At 34.3% G+C, this 22,206-nt stretch overlaps 1 protein-coding gene across 1 annotated transcript in view; it reads right to left on the bottom strand.

The window, feature by feature from the left end:
- Positions 1 to 22,206, bottom strand: part of ttc6 (tetratricopeptide repeat domain 6) — a 35,067-nt gene that overhangs the window by 7,241 nt on the left and 5,620 nt on the right. The window contains exons 6-27 of the mRNA XM_058987687.1: positions 20,889 to 21,068; positions 20,335 to 20,491; positions 19,892 to 19,996; positions 19,003 to 19,104; positions 18,437 to 18,529; positions 17,473 to 17,900; positions 16,615 to 17,113; positions 16,275 to 16,404; positions 15,614 to 15,789; positions 15,029 to 15,165; positions 13,705 to 13,874; positions 13,335 to 13,455; positions 12,714 to 12,864; positions 12,388 to 12,470; positions 10,669 to 10,745; positions 10,397 to 10,554; positions 9,675 to 9,809; positions 7,965 to 8,114; positions 7,197 to 7,337; positions 4,721 to 4,834; positions 3,137 to 3,256; positions 2,317 to 2,390 (exon numbers count right to left, since the gene is read on the bottom strand). Of these exons, the coding sequence (XP_058843670.1) occupies positions 2,317 to 2,390; positions 3,137 to 3,256; positions 4,721 to 4,834; positions 7,197 to 7,337; positions 7,965 to 8,114; positions 9,675 to 9,809; positions 10,397 to 10,554; positions 10,669 to 10,745; positions 12,388 to 12,470; positions 12,714 to 12,864; positions 13,335 to 13,455; positions 13,705 to 13,874; positions 15,029 to 15,165; positions 15,614 to 15,789; positions 16,275 to 16,404; positions 16,615 to 17,113; positions 17,473 to 17,900; positions 18,437 to 18,529; positions 19,003 to 19,104; positions 19,892 to 19,996; positions 20,335 to 20,491; positions 20,889 to 21,068 (3,501 nt within the window). The remainder of the gene's footprint in view (positions 1 to 2,316; positions 2,391 to 3,136; positions 3,257 to 4,720; positions 4,835 to 7,196; positions 7,338 to 7,964; positions 8,115 to 9,674; positions 9,810 to 10,396; positions 10,555 to 10,668; positions 10,746 to 12,387; positions 12,471 to 12,713; positions 12,865 to 13,334; positions 13,456 to 13,704; positions 13,875 to 15,028; positions 15,166 to 15,613; positions 15,790 to 16,274; positions 16,405 to 16,614; positions 17,114 to 17,472; positions 17,901 to 18,436; positions 18,530 to 19,002; positions 19,105 to 19,891; positions 19,997 to 20,334; positions 20,492 to 20,888; positions 21,069 to 22,206) is intronic.

Genomic DNA, 22,206 nt, shown 5'->3' on the forward strand with positions numbered 1-22,206 from the left:
TCATGAACTGTTTAACCCCAAATACTGAAAAGACTGATGTTCATTTGCCATTTTTAACTGAGTGTGTTAATGTGTTTTGAGACTTTAATTATCCAAAGCATCAGTCATATAAGCACTATAACCTCCAGCCTAGTTCTTTACAGCAGATAGAATCAACACATCATGTCCGTTCTCCACCAAAATATTTAGCACAACCATTATATTTGTAGACAAAATGTTGAGTCTTTATGATGGGGTTAGCATTTCTATAAATACCCTTCCACAAATTCACAAATCTTCATTGACAGGGAAAAAATACACAGATTTATATGTCTAAACAGCTTAACTTGAAAATGTTATGATGTTGCTATTACCAAACAATTGCATTCTATAGATCTGTTTGTCAATGAAAACAGACCTTTAATGCAGGTCACACAGGGGCAAAGACTGATTAATGTGCCCTTCCTATCTGCAAGCATCTCCACAGATGCCCTTTAATTGCCGATAGCTCTTTTAGTGCCAACAGCTATTACATGAATAATGGCTATGTATAAAGGCACGTCATACCTAGGGCTTGATTTTGATTTACACATTGAGCAATTTTGATGACGAAGGTGGTTACTGCGTCTCAAACTAACCACAAATCATTTTCTGTGTGGGGTCTTTCGGAATTTGTATATGTTTCAAATTCGACAGAAAAAAAGATTCTTTTAAAAAAAATATTACCTGCAATACATTATTTCCCACTGTCTGTACAGTGTCAGCTTGGAGAAGTCTTAACATTGGAGAGATGTGATTTATGCCTTATACCTATAACTTTGGTGATACTGTGAACATTTAGACAAGCCAAACAAGAACATCTTTATAATTAACAATCATTGGTCACAAGAACAACAAAATGATACAAAAATACACACAACCAAACAAAAAAACATTTAAATAGCACTATACCTGCACTAGACTTTTCTTTATGAAGTCATGTGAACAAATTTGGCAAACTGAGATGTTAGTGATCTTTTGCAAAGCTCTTGTATACAAATAATATCCATATATTTGAAGTGTAAAGACTTCAACCTTTAGAATGATGTGCTGGATTAGAAAATAACTGAATGTATAATGATGTATACAGTATACAAAGTTGGGCATTCATTGTCCCCCCGATCTGTCATACAGACTGCATTGTATGAATTACAGCTGGGAAAAGGAAGGACCCGGGTTAGACGTTACTGGCACTTTGTAAAACTATTGTATATAAATAACATCCACGTATTTTAAAATGCAATGGATTCGCACATAACTGAATTTAGAACAATGCATGTAGTCGGTCTGCACCAAATTATGCAACTTTATTAATTTCCTTTGATCTCTGAGCATTTGATCAACTACAAGCTCATTTATATGCCAGCATGCTCGGATTCCTCCAAATGAGTGTAAATAACTGATGGGACTTATTTGGACATGGCTCTACAGTATATGACACGCTACCAGGTGTATAGTGGGGGCGGCTGGAGCGGGCCAGAGCCATGCTCCGGAACTTTATTTTTTACCTGAAGTCAACATTTATTTTTGCAATTTTATTTCATTAATACAGACACACTTGATGGATTCCGGCTATAACTCACATTTGTCAAGGGTAAACAGCCTAATACTAACTTCTGTTGTTCACTGTCAGACAGCTCACAGTGCATATGTCTCAGTCGCACAGCACAGGATAGTGGACAAGATACTCATTTATTTATTTATTTATTATTATTGTACATCGAAATGCCCAAAGGCTGTGAAAAACAACTTAATTAATCACACCTCCTTGTTTTTTCCAACAATAGGTAATAAAGACTTGTTTAACCTTTCCGTTTTCACCTTGTTATTTATACTTTATCACAGCTGATGGGACCCATAATTCATTGTATGTACTGTTAACACTGACTTTCAGAAACATTGAAAATAACACTGTTTTTTCTTGTTAATTTCTAATGAGGTCATGTTTATTTTACAATCTAACTGGGAAGAAGTCTTGAAAAAGAGGCTACCGTTGGCTTTTGTTCACATGGTGAATTATAAATACATTTTGGAGGCCTTTAATTGAGATATACTGTATATTACATTATATATAGGGAACAGGCAACACAACATACAGGAACATATATTTTTGTTAGAGAAATACATTTCTTAGAAAATACATAAAATGTGGCAATTGGGCAAAGCTATTTGACTTCCAGCAGGTTATGCCCCTAGTAGTTGAATACAAAACCAGATGTATTCTGTTTTGATATTAACAGATAAACCATTTTTCTATATATTCCTTAAATATCCTATATTGCTAGAGCTACAACATACCTGTGATGGCAGATCCCAAGGGCATTGAAGATTGCTGGGTCTTTAGGGTTTATCATGGTGGCAGCCTTGAAATCCTGCGACATTTAAGATAATTTTGTATAAAGAAAATGTAAAAGTTTCTTGTCAAATGTTTACCGTCTGTAAACATTTTACAGCAATTGCCTTATAGACTACAATATTCTATTTCTTTCTTTGACAATTTATGTTACTAATATGTTCATTTTATTTACAGTATTAAAATCTGTATTAGTGACACAGATAAAACATGAAACCAATGTTTCAAATATAATTTTTCTGCAATTGGATAAATAATGTACTATTGCTATTTGAAGCACACACTGTTCAGCTTGTTTCATTAATAACATTATTACTCTTCTGCAGTTAGTTGTACACTGCCAATGGTATTTCTAAATATTTATTTTGGTAAAGGCAGGTCCAGTTGTGTTAGTTGATCAAAAATATTTTTAGGCTTTGCGACTATTTAAAAAAATATTTTTGTACAGTCCATTTAGCTTGATTTTAGCTTGAAAAGTACTCGCTGGCTAAGTGGTTATTAGCAATTGAAACATGAATGGCAACAAAATAAGAGAAATTAACAAGTGCTCTGGTAATTGCTAATAAATGCTATAAAGTGACTTTAGAAAGACCAAAAACAATCATATATAAACCTTGTGTGTTTAAGGTCTGTTGCTCTAAAAGAAAGAAAGAATTGCTTTTCCTACTTGGCATCAGCTTCGGTTTGATTTCCTTTAAGGATTGTTATGTGTTTATATTAACTTACAAATATCTTTATGAGTATTGTACACTGGACCTCACTTACCAGCAGTGCATTATGATGGTCACTGAGCTTTGCATACAGCAGTCCTCGATTAATTAGCACTTTAAGATCAACTTCCTGTCTGCTTCCAAGAAGAAGTACAATTCCATAGTCTTTTAAAGCCTAAATACAGGGATGAAAGGTTTTCAAAATATTTTCAAGCAGCAAAATATGACCATTTTTTAAACACTCTCTCTTACTCACTGATACATGCTTATGAAATATTGCCCCACTGTTAATTAACCAAAACAAAGTGAATTTTGAGTACATTTTACTCACTTTTCTCCATTTCAAATAAATAACTCTGCTTTGCTGTAATAGAATATTTGTAAATGTAATGTTCTGTTTTGCTCAGTGAATTCGTGTTTTCTTAATGTACATAAAAATATGCATACATTTAATTTGTACTGTCTGAGATTTAGTCAATATCGTTTGACAAACCATGCCTAACATGTATTAGCAAGTATGTTAATAACATACATTCTCTTCCATTCTATACATACAAAATTAGAGCTTTTGGTATCATGAAAAGGTATATCACGAACTATATCCACCATACATGCATTTAAAAAATGAGTGTGACAGCCATAAAGACATACAGCAGACAGGTAGTTCACTCTGTTTAAGGGCAGCAGTGTGGAGTAGTGGTTAGGGCTCTGGACTCTTGACCAGAGGGTCGTGGGTTCAATCCCAGGTGGGGGACACTGCTGCTGTACCCTTGAGAAAGGTACTTTACCTAGATTGCTCCAGTAAAAAACCCAACTGGGTAAATGTATGTAAAAATGATGTGTAAAAAAAAATAATGTGATATCTTGTAACAATTGTAAGTCGCCCTGGATAAGGGCATCTGCTAAGAAATAAATAATAATAATGTGGTTTTCTCGATATAAATATACATGTGTATTAGGGCTGTGGATGGGCATTTTCTTATATCCCCAGATTATGATACTTGCAATAACTTGTGTTGAAAAATGTCCTAACCAAGTTAGTATAAGTTCTGAAAAGTTCTGAAAAAATTAGTTCTCTAGAGATTATAGTTTAATTGGTTGCAGTGTACAATATGTACATTTCAGGTTAATTTTACTGGTGCAATTCATGAGCAAATCAAACTTAAGTGCATTTGGTTTATTAATGTAAATAAAACAGTGCAAACATACCAAAATTGTTTGCAATGGGACTGTTCATTTTGGTTAGTTTAATGCAAATTTTGGTGCAAATCAAGTTGTTATTGATGTTTCACATATGCATGCAAATGAACCGAACTGTGCTTTAATTCACATTAACGTGAAAATTAACTATATGTGAAAGGTTCCTGAGAAACTGCCAAGACCCACAGACAGCACATTACAACCAAATGTTAAACCTTAGATATGAATTTAAAACATATGGAATAAAGTCTATTAGGGGGTGCAGCAATACCTAAAATTAAGGATATTGGCTACTTTTGAATATTGACAATGTAAAACGGTCTTTAAAACAACCACGTAAGTCCAAACTATGAAGCACAAAAAAGATTTCAAACTTTACAACTTTCAGAATACTTAAACAGATTGTATGTCTTTAGTGCATTAAAAAATGTATACTTGCTTTTTCATACTGCTCTGTTTGCTGATAGCACACTCCTCTATTGTAATACGCCAAAGTGCACATGTTGTCAAGGTTGATAGCTGTAGTTAGGTCTTCCAACGCATTCTTATATACCTGGCAAAAAACATTAACAAATTGTAAAAGTAAAGCTAAGATATTATTTGGCTTTACTGAATCCTGTATTACACAAACATGTAGGAATTGCAGAATTTGAGCACCAAATCAAAATGTGATAATAATCTTTTTCTCTCTGTGGCTTGCAAAAGGATCATGATCTGCAACTTAATAAGCTCATGGATTTCCAAAGAGGTAAAAACTTCATTATTTGCAAAAAAAAAAAAAAAAAAAATTTGAATAGGATTCCATCTGCCGACAGAGGCAGCTCAAATCATTTTAAGGTGAATTATATTTTATTTTCAGGTCCCTCAAGACATAAATGTTTTAACTATTTATACTGAAAAATAGATATTTGTGTCAAACTGGACTGTATTTTGTAGTTCAAGAGGTTGTATTTTAAATTGCAAGAAATATGTCTTGTTTCCGTTATCGCAATGAAACTGAGTGGTATTGAGTGACAGGCAGGAGCAATAATCACAACAGGGTTTGTACAGTTCTCAGTAATAACTGCAGGTCCATTTCTGTTTGATAATTCCATTAAAGTGCAGTCACTGTGAACTGCATAAGTTAACTGTGTGATTTGAAGTCCATTTTCACAGACAGGCTAAATCACTCTGCACAGGTCAGTTTAGAATTATAAGTACACAGCAGCTACCTTGCTCAGATACCAGTAGAGACTTACTAACAGTTCTTACTAACAGTGGTTAGAGACTATAAGTTTATTTTAGCAGATATATTATTTACTTAAGTTATGTAACTGATCTGTGAATAAAAGAAAAATACTAATATTAGTATTAGTATTCCAACACGAACAGGCTGCAGGGAAGTCCAGGGCATCGTCAAGATTGCGTCTTTTATGTTGATAAACGTGACAAGATATTACGATTACGTCAAATGATACTTATTTACATAAACAAAATATTCATAATTAAAAAGTGCATTTGTTAAGTACACAGTAATAAGTACTAAATTAATATGCCTTTTTAAAGTTCAGTGTGGCTGAATGAAATATTTGTGTTTTACAATAACATTCACATTGATTTGCATATATGCTAAATGTATAAAAACGTTTAAGTTAATTAAAAAGCACTCTTTCTCTTAACTAACTTAACCATAATCTAGTTCTTTATTTATTTCCATACGACAACCTCTCCCTATTAGGTTTTCCTCAGGGTTCTCTCCACATGGCATGGTAACAGGAATTGGGAATCTGTATAACAAACAACCATTTCATCAAAAGTAAATAATTCATGGGGCTCCCAAGTGGCGCATCCAGTAAAGGCGCTCTGCGCGGAGTGCAGGATGTGCCCTATAGCCTGGAGATCGCAGGTTCGAATCCAGGCTATGTCACAGCCGACCGTGACCGGTAGTTCCTAGGGGGCGGCGCACAATTGGCTGAGCGCTGCCCGGGTAGGGAGGGCTTAGGTCGGCAGGGGAATCCACGGCTCACCGCGCATCAGCGACCCCTGTGGCCGATAGGGCGCCTGTGGTTCTGCAATGGAGCCGCCAGATCTGTGTTGTCCTCCGGCACTATAGGTCTGGTGGCTTTGCTGTGGATCTGCAGTGCGAAAAATGACAGCTTGGCAGGAGCACGTTTCGGAGGACGCGTGTTCCAGCCGCCGTTACCCGAGTCGGCGGAGGGGTTGCGAGCAGTGAGCCGAGGATACAAATAATAATTGGGCATACTAAATTGGGGAGAAACCCGGGGTAAAAAGTTGGCGACGACTAAATTTATTAAAAAAAAAAAAAAAAAAAAAAAAAGTAAATAATTCAACTCATTCCTTTTCAAAAGGAGAAAAGGAGTATCTCTTTCTTTCACCCCGATATATAAATTATATAACAGTGGAAGGCAATGTGAACTAACCATCACACACTTTTTCAATATATATATAAAAAAAAGAGTAGGACTCAATACATCTATAACCAAATGTCAAAAGAATCGTGCAGTTTCTGCTCAGGCACTAGTTGACTCCCTGTGTCACATCAGCCTTTCAACATAAATCACTTCACTCCTACCGGGAATAATACACTATGCTCTTTTTGTGTTTTACCTTCCACTCTATTTTATGCTGTATAATATAAATATAGCTACACTTTGCACAGCTAAAAAAGACCACCTTAAAGACCTAAACAGCTATGAAACACAGGGGGTGTTCTTTTTTGGAATGTATTGTACCTTTTCAATTAGATTAGTGTTAAATATGTATCCACATAAGATTTAGAAAATTAGAAAATGTTGAAAAACAGTGGTTAAAGTTGATCTTCAGCATAATCTTAGCAAATATTAACATAAATATCAATACTGTGAGTGGCAAATACACATTTACTCTAGATAAGGTTATTTATGTATTTAGCTTACCTTCATGTAGAACTTTAAAGCACCTCTGTAAAGATATGCTCTCACACTCTTCGGGTTAATCTTGATAGCTTCATTGCAGTTAAGAACAGCCTTTGAGTAGCGACATTTTTCACCATAGAAAGCAGCACGGCTTAGGTATACCTTAAGAAAGACACAAGTAAAATTATCCCATTAATACATTTAAAAAAAAAAAATACTCAAAAGGGTATGCCATGTTACAGATAAGACTCCATATCAGTTTAAGTTATTTAAAATGGCATTAATATGAGTTTAATTATTACTACAACCATATTGACAAGTCTAATTAAGCTGAAGTGTGACTAACTACTATAAGACCACAGTAAAGCCTGCTATGCAATGGAAATCTATAGCTTTCAATAGCTTAGCCAAAAGAGATGTCGGTACCATGAAAATATATGTCACACAGCCAACTGCCTCTTTTCTCCTGGAGAACATAAGACGTGAATGTTGCCAAGTTCAGCCTGAGGTTTACCTTTGTCTTGCCTAACACGAGCCCAGAAAGGCTCACTTTGATGCGATGAGGCATAAATAAATAAATAAATAAATAAAAACAGATTTTCACTTTCTGGCCTATGGGAGAGTAAAGGCCACCGCTAGATCACGGAATCTCGCTTGCACTCCCCACGGCAGTGAGTCACTGGGGAGCCCAAAGATTTAAGTTTTAAATAAAAACTGAAACAACCCATGCAAAATCACACATACAGGGAAATGAAGGCAGTATCTTATCAAAAGTATAATGTTAAGTACTTGAAAGAGGTTTGGGTTGGCGGCAAGTGCTCGATTGAAATCATGGACACTTGTGGCCTGTTGAAGACGCATCTTACAGAGTCCACGCTGGTAGAATGCATCTGCATGCTCAGGATTTATCTTCACAGCACTTGTGAAAGCTTCCAAAGCCTGAAAGAAGTAATCATCATCTATCAATACACTTTTAAAGTAGCAATATTTAAAGACATTTATGCAGGATATATTCCCAGAGATCAGAGATGCTTTGCAGCCTAGGAAAAAGCAAATCATTTTTTTTTTTTTTTTCAGGTTTTACACATGATTACACAGTTGGAATAAAAAATAATCTTAAAAATAACCTTTAATCTTAATTACATTTTTGTACTTGTTTGAGTCATCACAAGGGTGCATGTGTGCACTGGTAAAGAGAAGCATACATGGTGTCTGATTAATAAAAAAGTGATATGGCGGTGTATCTTGAAAATAACATTTCCATACACAACTGTTTAACTGTTTAATATTTGTTAATCCTTGTAGCAAAGACCTATAAACTGCAATTCAATTAACCTGTTGTTAATTACAGTATGTTGAAGACACATCCTACAGAGTCCAAGCTGGTAGAGTGCATTTGCACACATTTTTCTTATGTATTCCCCAGCATTTTAGGATTCTCCAAAAGGTTCAGTCAGAAATTGACCCAGAGGTGAAGCTGGAGCTCAGTACTTTAATGGCCGGTTTCACTGACCCAGATTAGTGCTACCCAATATTAATTTAGGTGAGGCAGTCAAAGACTACAGCTAATCGGGGTCTGTGAAACCAGCTGTATGTGTTCCATTTCAAAGCATTCAGGTGGGGATTACAGTTTGCTTTGAACTGAGTTTTAAAATTTGTTTAAAACAAATAATTGTATTGAATTTGATAATAAAAATGATAAACAAGTATACAGAAGAAATAGTTTTATTATTATTTGATATTTTCTGTTGCATTCTCATGTGTATTTTCGTTGTTATATTGAGTTTTCTGTTTGGAATTAGCTTTTGTGGTCCTTTAGCTTCACCTGTGGAGGATTTGTTGAAACACCAGTCTTGTTTGTCTGACACTCGGCTATGTAACTTGAGAGGTTGGAGAAACAAGTGCTTCTGGTTCCTTGGTTATACTTTAAAACTCAATTGGGAATATGCCTATATTTCAAAGCCAACACTACAGATGAAACATTGTTGCAGCTTGGTACCTACTTTGGTACCTGTAGTGACCTGATCTTCAGCATGTGACACCTACTGGTGAAACATTGTATTTCAGTAGTAATCGGTGACAAAACAGTTTCTAGTCAGTTACACGTTAACTAAACTGCATATCGCATTGACCTCAATTGTATCGTGGAGCAGAACGTGTCATAATTCCTCATTTTTATAGCTGGCCAGGGCTACCACTGTAATCACTTCATATGCTTTAGTTCAATATCCATCAGTGGATTAAGCTGCAATCAGACGATATGGCCTCCATCAAAAGATACCAAGATGCAGCAGTTTACCTATGGCATTGTTTTTGGAATATCTGCATATCCCGAATTAAAGTTAAAAAAACAACAACTCAAGAACCAAGTTTGTGAGCACAATAACAGTGAGACCAGTAAGTTCATTATTAAGCTAATAAGAGGTAATAAAATACATTTTTGGTAAGCACCACTATAACAATGTTACATATTGTATGTACAGTAATCAAAAAGCCTACCTGTAATAAATTGACTTGTCTCATGTAGCAAAGGCCTATTAAATGAAAGATTTCTGCAGCCTCGGGTGCAGTTGATATAACGCCTTCCTTTGCACTCAACAGATCCAATGCTGTTTTGAAGCTTTTCACTGCTTCCTAGAACATGTATTTTTTGTTAACAGACTTAATTGCTTTCATATACAACTATATAATACAATATAATAATACAGTATTGAAAATGTATTGTAAGTTAAACATTAAGCTACATTTTGTGTTCTGTATTATTGAAAATAAAAACGTACTTAAATTCTAAACAAATGTAATTTGTTGTTGTTTTTCCAAAATGATGAAGCAAATTAAATAAACCAACATTTTATTAATGTTCTTGATAAAAGATAAGCAAATTACTATAAAAAAACTATAATTTAATATATGTTAAACACATACGTTTATTATCGTTTTTTATTTGTTTATGCAGTAATGGATACCTACACTTCATCTGTTACAAATGTTTTATTCAAAGGCATTAATAAAAAGCACAGTGCTGGTTAGAGGTATGAGCGCCCTCTGCTGTAATTCTCAATATAATAATTTACTAGCCATTTAATGACTGAAAATGGACTTATAAATGAAAAATCAGTAAACTTAACATTACTGGAGAACAGTAGTAGAACATACTTGTACCTCTAAGCCAGAAACGCTTTGACTGTAAATCTACAGAAGCAAGAACTGAGGGTTCATACCTTGTATTTCTTGGCTTTCATCTGTGTTTTTCCTAGAAGAATGATTACAGGTGGTGTGGAACAGGTTTTTATGGCTGAAACAAGGCAATCGATGGCTTTTGTGTTGTTCCCTAGAAAAGACTGGACAGCAGCTTGCTGGATCGGAGAAGAACCTAGAGCTGTTGGGATCACAAATGATTGAAAACATTTTCACGTCAATAGTATATTATTTGCATTTCTGTAAAGACATTATTTTGGAAATTCAGGATTCTAGCATAGACACTGCATGTTACCTTTATTCATTTCAGCTGCATAATGGATACAGAAGCTTGCAAGTTCAAATTTCTTCATCTTACACAAGTACTCTCCTCTGCAATTAAGAATACAATAATTACATTATTCTAACAAAATTATTTGTGTATTTATTATTTTTATGTTAAAAAGGAACAAAATTAATTAAAATGTGAGTTTGCCTTTACTCATTATGGCTATGATGCACGATTCACACAAAAGGACAACTTAGTATCATGGAAACTCCAAAGTCTCCATATACAAATTCCGATGCAAGATGTTATTTCATACTTAAAATATGTGTGGATGCTTAAACTGGGAACAAACCAGCATGTTTTTCTAATTGAGTTACTTCATGAATTCAGCAGGTGTCAGGCCCCAAATAGGATTTTTTAAATGTTTTTGCTGCGACTATGTGGAGATCTAATGCTTTTCAAATGCCCATTATATCCTGTGGGACGAGCTGCTATTTTAACATCTCACAAGAGCAGGGGTTGTAAAATGGAAGTCAGACTGACCTGTTTCACCTAGTTTAACACACCTCTCTCAAATTCGGCTTGTGTTATTTGTTCGGGGTACAGACTGGATTATGCACATTTTTAGAGGTGAACTCACAAATGTAAGTAGGATTCTGGGAAGGCTAAGCAAGCGGATCTTACTAATGTCAAGGACTCATTAAGGGCTGTACACATGTTTGCACAAAATGAAAATATGAGGCAAAGCAAGATAGGCAAATGTGCATGGTAAACCATGGGAGCATAATTTAGCACCGATAAATATCATCTACACGAGACATCCCCTTTAAGTTGGGGGGAAGACTTAAAAAACATAATATCAATTATAAGGTTTTATGGATAGCATTTCATTGCAATTTTGCACATTCATATGAAGGGGGAATGAAAAAAAAAGCCCCGGATCCACTTTCACATCTGTTCTGTATCTGTTATTGCATAATTGCCTAGAGTTTGTTTGACAGTAGAGCAGGGCTCAAGAGGAAAAAGTTCTAATAGTTGTACTATAAATAACCTTTGATCTTCCTGCATTACATAAACCATAAGTTATCATGCAAATTTGTCAGTTTCTCTGGCCTTAGAAACATGAGAGAAAATGAAAAACAAAATCTTCATAATTCATTTAGGTACTTTCACCAAGCTAGATTTCAGGTTTTCATTTAATTTCCAACAGTGGTTGCACTTGTTATACATTAGACAACAATAGATGGTTAGAAATATTTGCATGTAGCATCATATGAAAAGCAATGTTTACACCTGCAATTAACTCACCTGCAGTATGACAAAATAATCTCAAGTAAACCACTGACCTGATCTCTTAACAGCTTAAATAAATGATTATGAGAGCACTTAAAAGTATTACTGAACACCCTGCAAAGTTTACAAGAAACACATTTCATTACCTTTTCGGTGTCCCGTGTTGTCCGTATAGCAGCGTTCCCACCATACACCAGTAATTTCAATCAGACCACCAGCATTGTTGCCGGAGGGAGCATGAACTGGATATACTCTAATATTTAGAAGAAAAATTATCTTTCTCCTAGTGAATGCTCCCAAGTAAAAGTTGAACAAATGTAATTCCCTACTTGATTTACCTATTGTGTGTGTATAAAAAATATCAAAACAATTGGGAATATGTTGAAAAAAAATGCTGGGATATGGACAACATGGGATACACACTGCAGGGGATAAAAGAACAATTTGTCATACCTCATTATGTATAAATGCTGAGTATCAGGTTGTAGATGGATAGCTTGAGTTACATCTTTCAGTGCCCTTTGTAAATCGTGTACCTGTTAGGAAATATTTAACAAACTGCTAAACATTGTCCCTGCATTATTTTTATATTGCACACTATGTACCTACAGATTTAATAATCAATTTCACAATTATTTTAACAATATTACTTGCATCATTCTAGACATTTCTGTTATAATGCACCTGTTTGATATTATGACAAACTGGTCGATAATCACTGGTATTTATGCCATAATTGCTATTTTATGAGGCTTCACACAAAAAACTGTATAGTATACCTTGTTATAAGCTTCGGCGCGACAAACATATGCTCTGTTGCAGGTAGGGTCAATCTTTATGGCGCTAGTAAATCTGCGAATAGCTTCATAATGATTTTCCATTTTTAGCATAAAAATAAGCCCTAGGTTCATGTGAGCGACAGCAACATATCTGCATTTAAAAACAAAAACATTATAATTTTTAAAGGATGAGACAATTAAAATCACCTGCAATAACATTAAAATGCACAAGGTTAAAAGTTCGGAAAACTTGAGAACAAATAGTGACACTTCATAGTAAGCAACAGGTTCTACGAATAAGGGTTTGAATAAATAAGTGATGAATTCCCCTCATGTATTGTAAAAGTATTACTGGTAATATGATGAAAAGCAAATAAATGAGAGAACAGTGATACAAGTAATATTAAGGGTGTCCTAAAAATACATCTTAGTATTTTAGAACACTAGCATGGCTTTCCCTTAGCCATCATGTGAGAGGGTACATTGCCATTAAAAACAAATTGCTAAAAATGACTGCAATATACTTTTTTTTTTTAAGTATAAAATCAAATTAACTATCAAATGAAAGCCTTGAGTCGAGCCTCAGACTGAGATTAAATTATAAGGGAGAAGCTGAAGCACCTGTCAAGTTTCAGTACATGCTCAAAGTCACAGATAGCTTGCATCCACTGGTTTAGTTCTGTATAGAGGATTCCACGGTGTAAAAAGGCATTGAGGTTATCAACGCTGTCATTGATGAGAACTGCAATAGAATCACATTATCAAAAATGTATTTAGTTTCTTTCTGGAAAACTTTAAAAAAAGTGCTAATACCTTAAGAAAGTAAGTGACCTTATAAACAAGTTATCTGCCAACCAAACCTGCAATAAACCATCTATATATTTAGCTAATGATCTAGGCAACACACTGAACATTTATGTTTAGGCTTTAAAAATTGTGGACATTAGGTTGAAATAGAGCATTTATTCTTCTGATATATATAAATATATACCTGAAACACTTAGGTCCCGCAAAGCGATTTCACAGTGACTTTTCCTCAGTAAACAACCTCTGTGGTAAAAAGCTATCCAGTTGTTGGGATCCAAATGGACTGCTGCTGATAAATCTTCTACTGCTTGCTGGTAATGTCCTTGCTTAGCATATGCTCTTCCCCTGTAAGTCCTAAAGATGTAAAAATATACACAGCGCACCATATCACTGATGTGGTAAACTTACTTTCTAATCACCCTGTACATAAATATATATATTTTTTATTAATTAATTTATTTTTATTCAAGTGTTTCATTGGCAAAAGAAGGTCACATGGCCATCTATAAAAATCAATATTGCCTGAAAAAGCGGTCTATATTGCATGTATCTGGCAATATTGAACGTGATTACATCATCACACTGAACCAATCTCCAGAACGTTCTCGGCAGGCTCCCTCACACAGAGAAAACACCCGATGCACTCTATTGCTTCATATGTGCAGAGACAGCTACTTTTACTGGTTCATTAAGAAAATATACAACAGACCTTCATCAATTAAAAGGAAAAAAGCACACCTTCTCTGTAAGTGTAATTTTTTTTTGTTCTATTTTTAATTTAAAATGTTTCTGCTCCTACCGGCATTATCAATCTTTATTTCCCTCCCAATCACATCCTGGCTGTCATCTTTGCTTCCTGCCAGTCTTGGTTGCCAGCAAAGCTCCTGCCTCATTTAACTTTTGTTTTGTTTCTTTTTTAGTCACAAATTGTGAAAGGTTTCATAAAACAAATATCGACTGCCACTTTCGCCATATATCAGAAAATGATTGCCCCTCGGGAAGGCAATACTAACCTCCGGGGACAATATAATCCCTGTCAGTCAGTGTTGCCCTCCCTCAGGGGCAATCATTTTAACTTTGAAAAAGTATAATTTATGTATTGCTTCATTTAGATTTTTTTAAATATATTTCATCACAGGTCATGCAGTTTAAAGGACATACTGAGAAACCTAAGAAAATGAGGCTTGTTGTAGGGAAAAAACATTCATTTTGACACAACCTTAACTGAGCTATACATGATTAGAAAAAGGATTTCTAAATATAAATATGAATATGCAATAGTATGGACTAACAGATTGCATAGCTTCATTGCTGGAGTATAACATGCATTACAATTTTTAGGATGATTCCTGCAGGAAGGCTGTGTATTAGATATGAGTAAACTTGTGTTAATGCAGGATTAAAATATATATATATGAGGATGTGTCTTACAAAGGATGCAAACCAAGTCTCAGTGATGCTTGTTTCTGCTTTTGACTTGTTGGCATCTTTGGAGTAACAAATCTTACCTAGCTTTGGCATTTAGAGGTTCGTGTTTCATTACTGCTGTGAAGTCCTGAATAGCTACACTCCAATTTAAATTCTTAAAGAAGTGCAGGCCATGAATCATCAAAGCATCTGTTCTTTTTGGATTAATAGTACTGGCCTATAAAAAAATGATTTAATGCCATTAATTCTTTGAAGAAGCACATATTAGTGTCAAGACCGACATTTTAGTTAAAAAAAACAAAATAAAAGCCACACGATTGGTCACATGCGCCATGAGCAAAATGGCTTTTATTTCTATACAGATTTTAAAACAAAACAATTAAGTACTGTATTTATACAAATCAGTTATTTACGAAATAGATTCGTAACATACACATTAAAGGAAAGAAAACTAGGGTTGTAGTTTTTTGCAACATTGAAATATTCCTCAAAAGTTGCAGAATATGAAAATGTTTCTAACAAATTACTTACTGCAAATTCAACAGCATAATTAAAATACTTCTGTACACATGAAGAGTAAAATAAAAATAAAAGGCTACACCCTATGAAACAGCAAGATTAAGGAACCGCATGTGGGTCTGCAAAATTATCTTTAACATACTTACCTTAGCATAATCATCAATTGCCAATGACGTGTCATTGCTCTTTTCAAACATTTGTGCCCTCCTGAAATAGGCCTCATCATCTTCAGGTCTAGCCTTAATTGCCCGAGTGTAATTTACTATTGACATGGTAATATCTCCTTTGCTTCTGTAAATTTCTGCTTTTGACATGTAGGCATCTAAAAAAGGAGAATTGCAACATTTAACTAGAACTTGACAAATGCTTCTCAAATAACCGAGACATGCAGGTTTTTCAGGCAAACAAATTGATAGCAAATGTATTTTGTTTTTCCATACAGCAATTGCAAATCTAACTTGTATGCAAAATAAAAGTATATTGAAAATAGAAGCTTTGTCTCGGTTATATATATTTAGCCACTACAAAGACCCAGCCATCTCTTCAGAAAAGTAGTCAATTTACTTTTGTTCTGATGCATGTACTGCTCATCACTTGGCACACTTTATACATACCTAATGTATTTATTCAAGCTCAATTATTGTTAAAAAAAAAGAAAAAAAAAACAAATGAAAAACCACCAATTTCTGACATTATTGTCAGATAAATGTTGACTGGGGAGAATCAGTCCTTACAATTTTCAAATAATTATTTTCCACGTCAGAGTTCAAAATCAAGTGCGTCAATTTGTTTAGAAGATTAGCTTACCTGCGTGGTTTTTATTGTGTTTAATTATGAAATGCAGGTCATCTAAGGCATGTTTTTGATTTCCTTTCAGCAAAGAGATACAATGCCTGTGCCAATATGCATCCAGTAGACCTGGCTCAATGCTTATGCTCTGTTACAACAGTAATAAAAGCACACTATTACAACTTTTTATTAAAGTAAACAAATGGAAACAAATAAGTTTGTAATACTCCATAAATACTTTTAAAATGGTAGGACATTACCAGGTGCAATGGTAATGTGATGATTTTTTTTATTTTTATAAAAGAGTTATATCGTGCCTTTCTCAAAAGCAAGAAATATACTGACTGAAAACACTTACTTTGTTCAGATCTTCTAAAGCCAGTTTAAGATTACCCATCTTTTTATAAAGAGCTCCTCGTCTGCAGAAATTAAAGGCATTGGAACTTCCCTCTTCAGCTAGATATTGTGTAATCTTGTCAATTTCATTTTGCAAATCAGCAGTATTAATTGATGGTCCAAAAGCAAGGGAGAGATCTATTTGATCTGGCACTGGCGTTTCCTCATCTGGCTGTGGTTTTTCCACTATTTTCTTTGTCTCAGTATAAGGTAGCTTTGTTGTTTTAGCAGCAGAAACTTTTACATTTTTGGGTGGGGGAAAGACTTCATCAAACCAACTGTTCCAAATATCTCTCACCCACTCTCTGACACGGACATTCTCAGGGATGCCACCATGATCTTCAGTAAACCTTTCGAAGTTCAGCATCAAAGGGAGGCTTGAGCTTCGATAATGGTGGCTCTTTTCAGGTACTCTTAGAGAGGGTTCAATTGTTCTATGCAGCCGAAGCAAAGACTTGCATCTGTTTAACAGAACATAGAAAAATACACATTACAGAACGAAGCACCAAACTTGTCAACAACCTTAAAAGACCTTATAGGCTTGCTGATGGCTACTGCAAAAATGGGTCAGTTCATACATTAACATGACTTACTTTCTGGTTTTAATCTGTCACGTTCCCCAAAATAATTTATATTCTATTATAATACAGAATCTGGTGGAATGGTTAGACATTGAGTGTTTACAGTACAACACATGTCAGGCAATATCTTTTTTATGCAATCTATGTTTGTAATACTATTTCTTCCTTTATCATCTAAATCACAAAAACAGAACATTTCTAATTTATGTTGTTGTATATGGGAATAGAGAAAATTGAACCTTGTAAGTGTCCTCGCAGGTTGATTTAATTTATCGTTTACAAAAGCTAGCTTTTGGGGGCTAAGCTTTTTTTTTTCCTGTGTGGTTTTCTTCTTTCTTGGATGTATAATGTATTTCATACCAGCGTTCCGTGCAGCCTCAACATTGGACATTTTGCCCTTGATCTGTGGTTGCAGGACAGGGCTGTGTTTATTGATTTGATCTGGAGCCTCAAGTTTGGCAAATTGTGCGGTAGGAGTTTCCATTAAGGGATTAGTTGAAGAAGAGGAGACTTCTATCTTTGCCTGAGGCTTTGATCGAGATAGCTGTTGCAGCTTTGCAAGTTCCAACTCATTTGATAAGGTTTTGAAATCAGCAGGAACCTTTAATTCTGTTTTGGTCTCCGTGGACAGGTTTGGAGCTGATATTGATTTCCTAATTAAACAAGACTGTATCAAAAGAGAGTATAAAAAATGAAATTATAAGTTAAGTCCTGATGCAATATATATCTAACATTTTTTCCTGCTCTGCATCATAAAGATATAATTGACATTTTAGTACCAAGAATACTGTAGATTTCTCAAGAGGTGAAAACATTGTGATGAATTCAATGTATTTAAACAATGGCAGACAAAATATAACAGCACTTACAATAGAGAATTAAAATAAAGCCCTTTGTGTACCAATATTGTATTACTAACCCCCACTACCAGTGCATGCAACTATGGTTATTGTATTTGGTATTAAAATGTATGCAACATGCCAGGATGAGACACACTTAAAGGTAACAGTATAACTGCCATTTATAGTAAGTAGACATCAGACATTTAAGTATATATGAGGTCTAAGAATAAATTAAATCTAATATACACCATAGTTTGTCAAGATTAAAAAGCAATAGTTAACTACCCATAACACATGTTTACAAAGAACACATTTTTTAAGGAAAAAGCACAATACTGTATGTACAATAAATCAAACTAACCTTTACATTGGCCTCTGTAAACATCTGCAGAGAAAGATCTTCTGTCGACCTTAGTTCGAACATAGATTTGTGTTTTCTTGATAAAACTTTTAGCTAAAGATCAAAAGATTAAAGGCTCATCAAATTAAGGGAACGTAATGTTAATAAAAACCAATATACAGAAGACTGCAACAGTAGTAATGAGTTTGTGGTGTTTCAGTAACTTTACAGTTAATGCTGTTTTTGGTCTATAACATGGTGAAAACGTCATATGGCCACTTTCTGCTACTGTTCATAGTAATGATAGTTGGCAGAAGGAGGCCCCAAACAATAGCAACAAGATTTTAGGACTACACTTGTATTAGCATTAATTCCCTATTGAAGATGATTGTTTTGGTTAGGATTGTTTTTTTTCCACAGCAGCAGTGCAAAATGGTCAAATTACTTCATAATTACGCTATATATACTAGAGACAGACATGTCTTATTTCTGCTTATTATTTATAACAATGGTGAAATCCAAGCGATTTTCTTCAATGCATTGTTTAAGATAACAACAGTTGCACAACATCACAGTTCTACACAGACCATTATATCTCTAAGTTCTGCATCCAAATCAACGTATTCTGACTCATTCAGGTCTTGCAGGCCACAGTACAGTTCTTCGCCTTCCACACTGTGCTTAGTTTCCTGAAAAGAATTTTAAAGCAATGATTCATCTTAACTAGAATTTTAATGGTATGTAAAATTATATACTACCCTTTTAATAAAGCAGAACTATCACCTGATCATACACATGCCATGCCACAGAAATCTTCCAAGTCTTTTGTCTCCCATACCCAAATGTACCTCCTTTCATATGTCTTATTAAACGCTTAGCTTTTCATTACCTCTAAAGCATGCATTGCTGCCAAGTAAAAAATACAACATTTTTACAAGTTAAATCCAAGATAAGTTCAATAAGTTATAAGTGATAGGTTTAATGATTTTACGAGTTAGTAACATGCAAAAACATGCATTCTTTTTTTTCAACTGGCAGCAATGTGCTTCCTTAATAATACACTTCATTATTTATTTGAGCTTGAAGGATCTAGCAATAATTGAATAGTACATTACTGTTTGAAACTATAACTCAATTGCAATCCAAAAACAAATGCTCCCAACAATTCTTTAAAAAGTTCTGCTGATCTAAAATGTTGATCTCAAATTTTTCTTTGCCATTTTTTGCACTCTGCTTTGCTTGCTTGGAGGGTCCTAGTTACTTACAGATTGCATCCACTTGTCATGCCAGACAAAACTGTGACCTTTCATTTAATTTCATGCTGCTTTCCATTTAGAACCACTCAGAATGACTGCAAACTTCATAATGTTAAAAAAGGCATCTTTAGCTAGTTACTCTTAAATGTGATAATTTTCATGTGCATTCACAAATGATTTTGCTAAGAAAACAAAACTGACTTTTAGACAAATATATTACCTGGTACTTGGGAAATATTTTGTCTTGCACAAATGATGGCGCAAATGTAAATTTCGGAGGCGCTGGTTTCCAAAACATTTTTGAAGCATTCATGTACTTGGCAGCCTATTAAAAAAAATATGCATTATTAACCAAGATATTATTATTATTATTATTATTTATTTATTTCTTAGCAGACGCCCTTATCCAGGGCGACTTACAATTGTTATAAGACATCACATTATTTTAATGTGATGTCTTATAAGATATAAAAATAGTGAAGGTCTTTTTTTATTTTGAAGTTTTAAAAAATAATCATCATCCAATTTAGCTGAAACCGATATAATACAAAATAAGCATAGACAACAAATTACATTAAAAAGCAACATATGAAAAAAATATAACCTAGTTTGTAATATAGAAGCAACTTCAGCTTTGTTTGTTTGATTTCTTTTTATTTTTACCTGTTTCCCCAAAAGTTGCATTCTAGGTCTCTCCACATAATACTCTGCTATCTGTTGCCATTCAGTCAAACTGTCTTTGGAATGTGCTTGCAGAATCCTAACACCATCTTCTTTTTCTCTTTGATATATATCTAAAAAGGGGGCTCCTTGTAGAATTCTGCAACAAGTTAAATAACAGTATTCATATCACAGGCTATGGCACGTGTATAACTTACAACCACTTTTTACAAAATATACGCAGATTGAAGCACTAACCCCCTAATACATTTCTAAAATAGATATATAAACAAAACCATTATCAACAAGTGTATACTCTATTGTTATTGTTAGAAAACCCTGCTCTAACATAGAAGTCTAGTGACCTCTGTTGGTCAGATACCAGAATGCTGGTGAGCCATCAACAACTATGCAGCTCTCTCTCTCTCTCTCTCTCTCTCTCTCTCATTTATTTTAATGACTGAGAATTTTTCTATTGCACTGGCTCTTCTGAGCAATATATTATTATATGTAAACTTTGATATCTGACACTTGGAAATATCAGAACTTTGCATTACCTGTTTTTTTCAGTAGCCTCATAGTGACTCAATGCTGCCACTTGGTGGATCACCTGATCTGCAGCAGGTGTTATGTTAGGCATGAGATATAAGCCTGATGCTCGCTGTAAATCCTGGGTCAGGATGTGAGTAGATGAAATAGTACACAGGTGATGGATTGTTTTATACTTTTGAGATTTGCTAAAGAAATTACAGAAACAGTTTAGTGCCATGGCTCTAGTTTCAAGAGAAGATTCTCAAAGTGTTTTAAGAAACAACATCTTCAAAAGACAGCTTTTTTAATAGGAATCTGTTAATGCAAGATAGACTTACTACCAGAAAGAGTGCAACTTTTTTTTCAAATTCTGATAACAGAAACTTTTGAGAAAAAAAGTTGTTAATAAAGAGGGGCAATCTGACAAACTTCGGTCCTCAAAAAACTTAATCAGATACAACAGCCTTAGCCGTAACTAAAAGGCTATGCCATAGATCAGAAACACAGTCTCTTATCTATGCCCAAAATATACTGTTTGGCATTATAACATTTTATTTTGTTTGTTTTGTTCAATTCTTGATCACTTTATTGAGTTATTGTTAACAGCAACAACAGTAGTATCACTAGATTTTGCTGACCAGAAAATAAACTATAGACCAAATTATAAAAGTAATATTTGCAGTTAACCCTTTTGGTATAACAGTCTTCTACGGGTGGGAAAGACCCTGTGTAAGAACAACAGCTTCAAATACTCATTGCATCTAAATGCAGCTGTACTTTTAATAATTATTATTTGCTAACAACCAAAAATAAAAAAAATACTTTTGTAAAATAAGTTTTGAAGAAATTGGGTACTTTTGGTAGTGTGAGAAGGTAAAAATATATGATTTATAATAAGAAATACAACATCTACCACATTAATAAGATAATACATATTACATGCTTTTAAGATACATAGATACATAAGTAGATACGCTTTAACTAGCACTGGGACAAATTTGAGGAATATGCATACCATTTTTTCGTGTGACTACTTCTCCTAATACCTTGTCAATGAAATTAAAATGCAGCAGTTAATTCACAGCTCTTAGGCATCTGTTAATTACTCTTGTCAAGCATTTAAATGTAACATGTAGTGTTCTATTGTAAATGTTTGCCTAAAAAAATGGCATGTTACAGGTAAAGGAAAATGGTTCATTTGCACACATTATTCTTGCTCTAACATTTCATCACTCAATAAAAAAAAAGGCAATACTATGTGTGTGGCCTATTCACTTGCACACAGACTACAATAACAAAAATGAGGTATTTGTTTTTGCTCTATTGATAAACTGACAGTAACAA

This window comes from Acipenser ruthenus, chromosome 15 (genome assembly GCF_902713425.1).
Source record: "Acipenser ruthenus chromosome 15, fAciRut3.2 maternal haplotype, whole genome shotgun sequence".
Lineage (NCBI taxonomy): Eukaryota > Metazoa > Chordata > Actinopteri > Acipenseriformes > Acipenseridae > Acipenser > Acipenser ruthenus.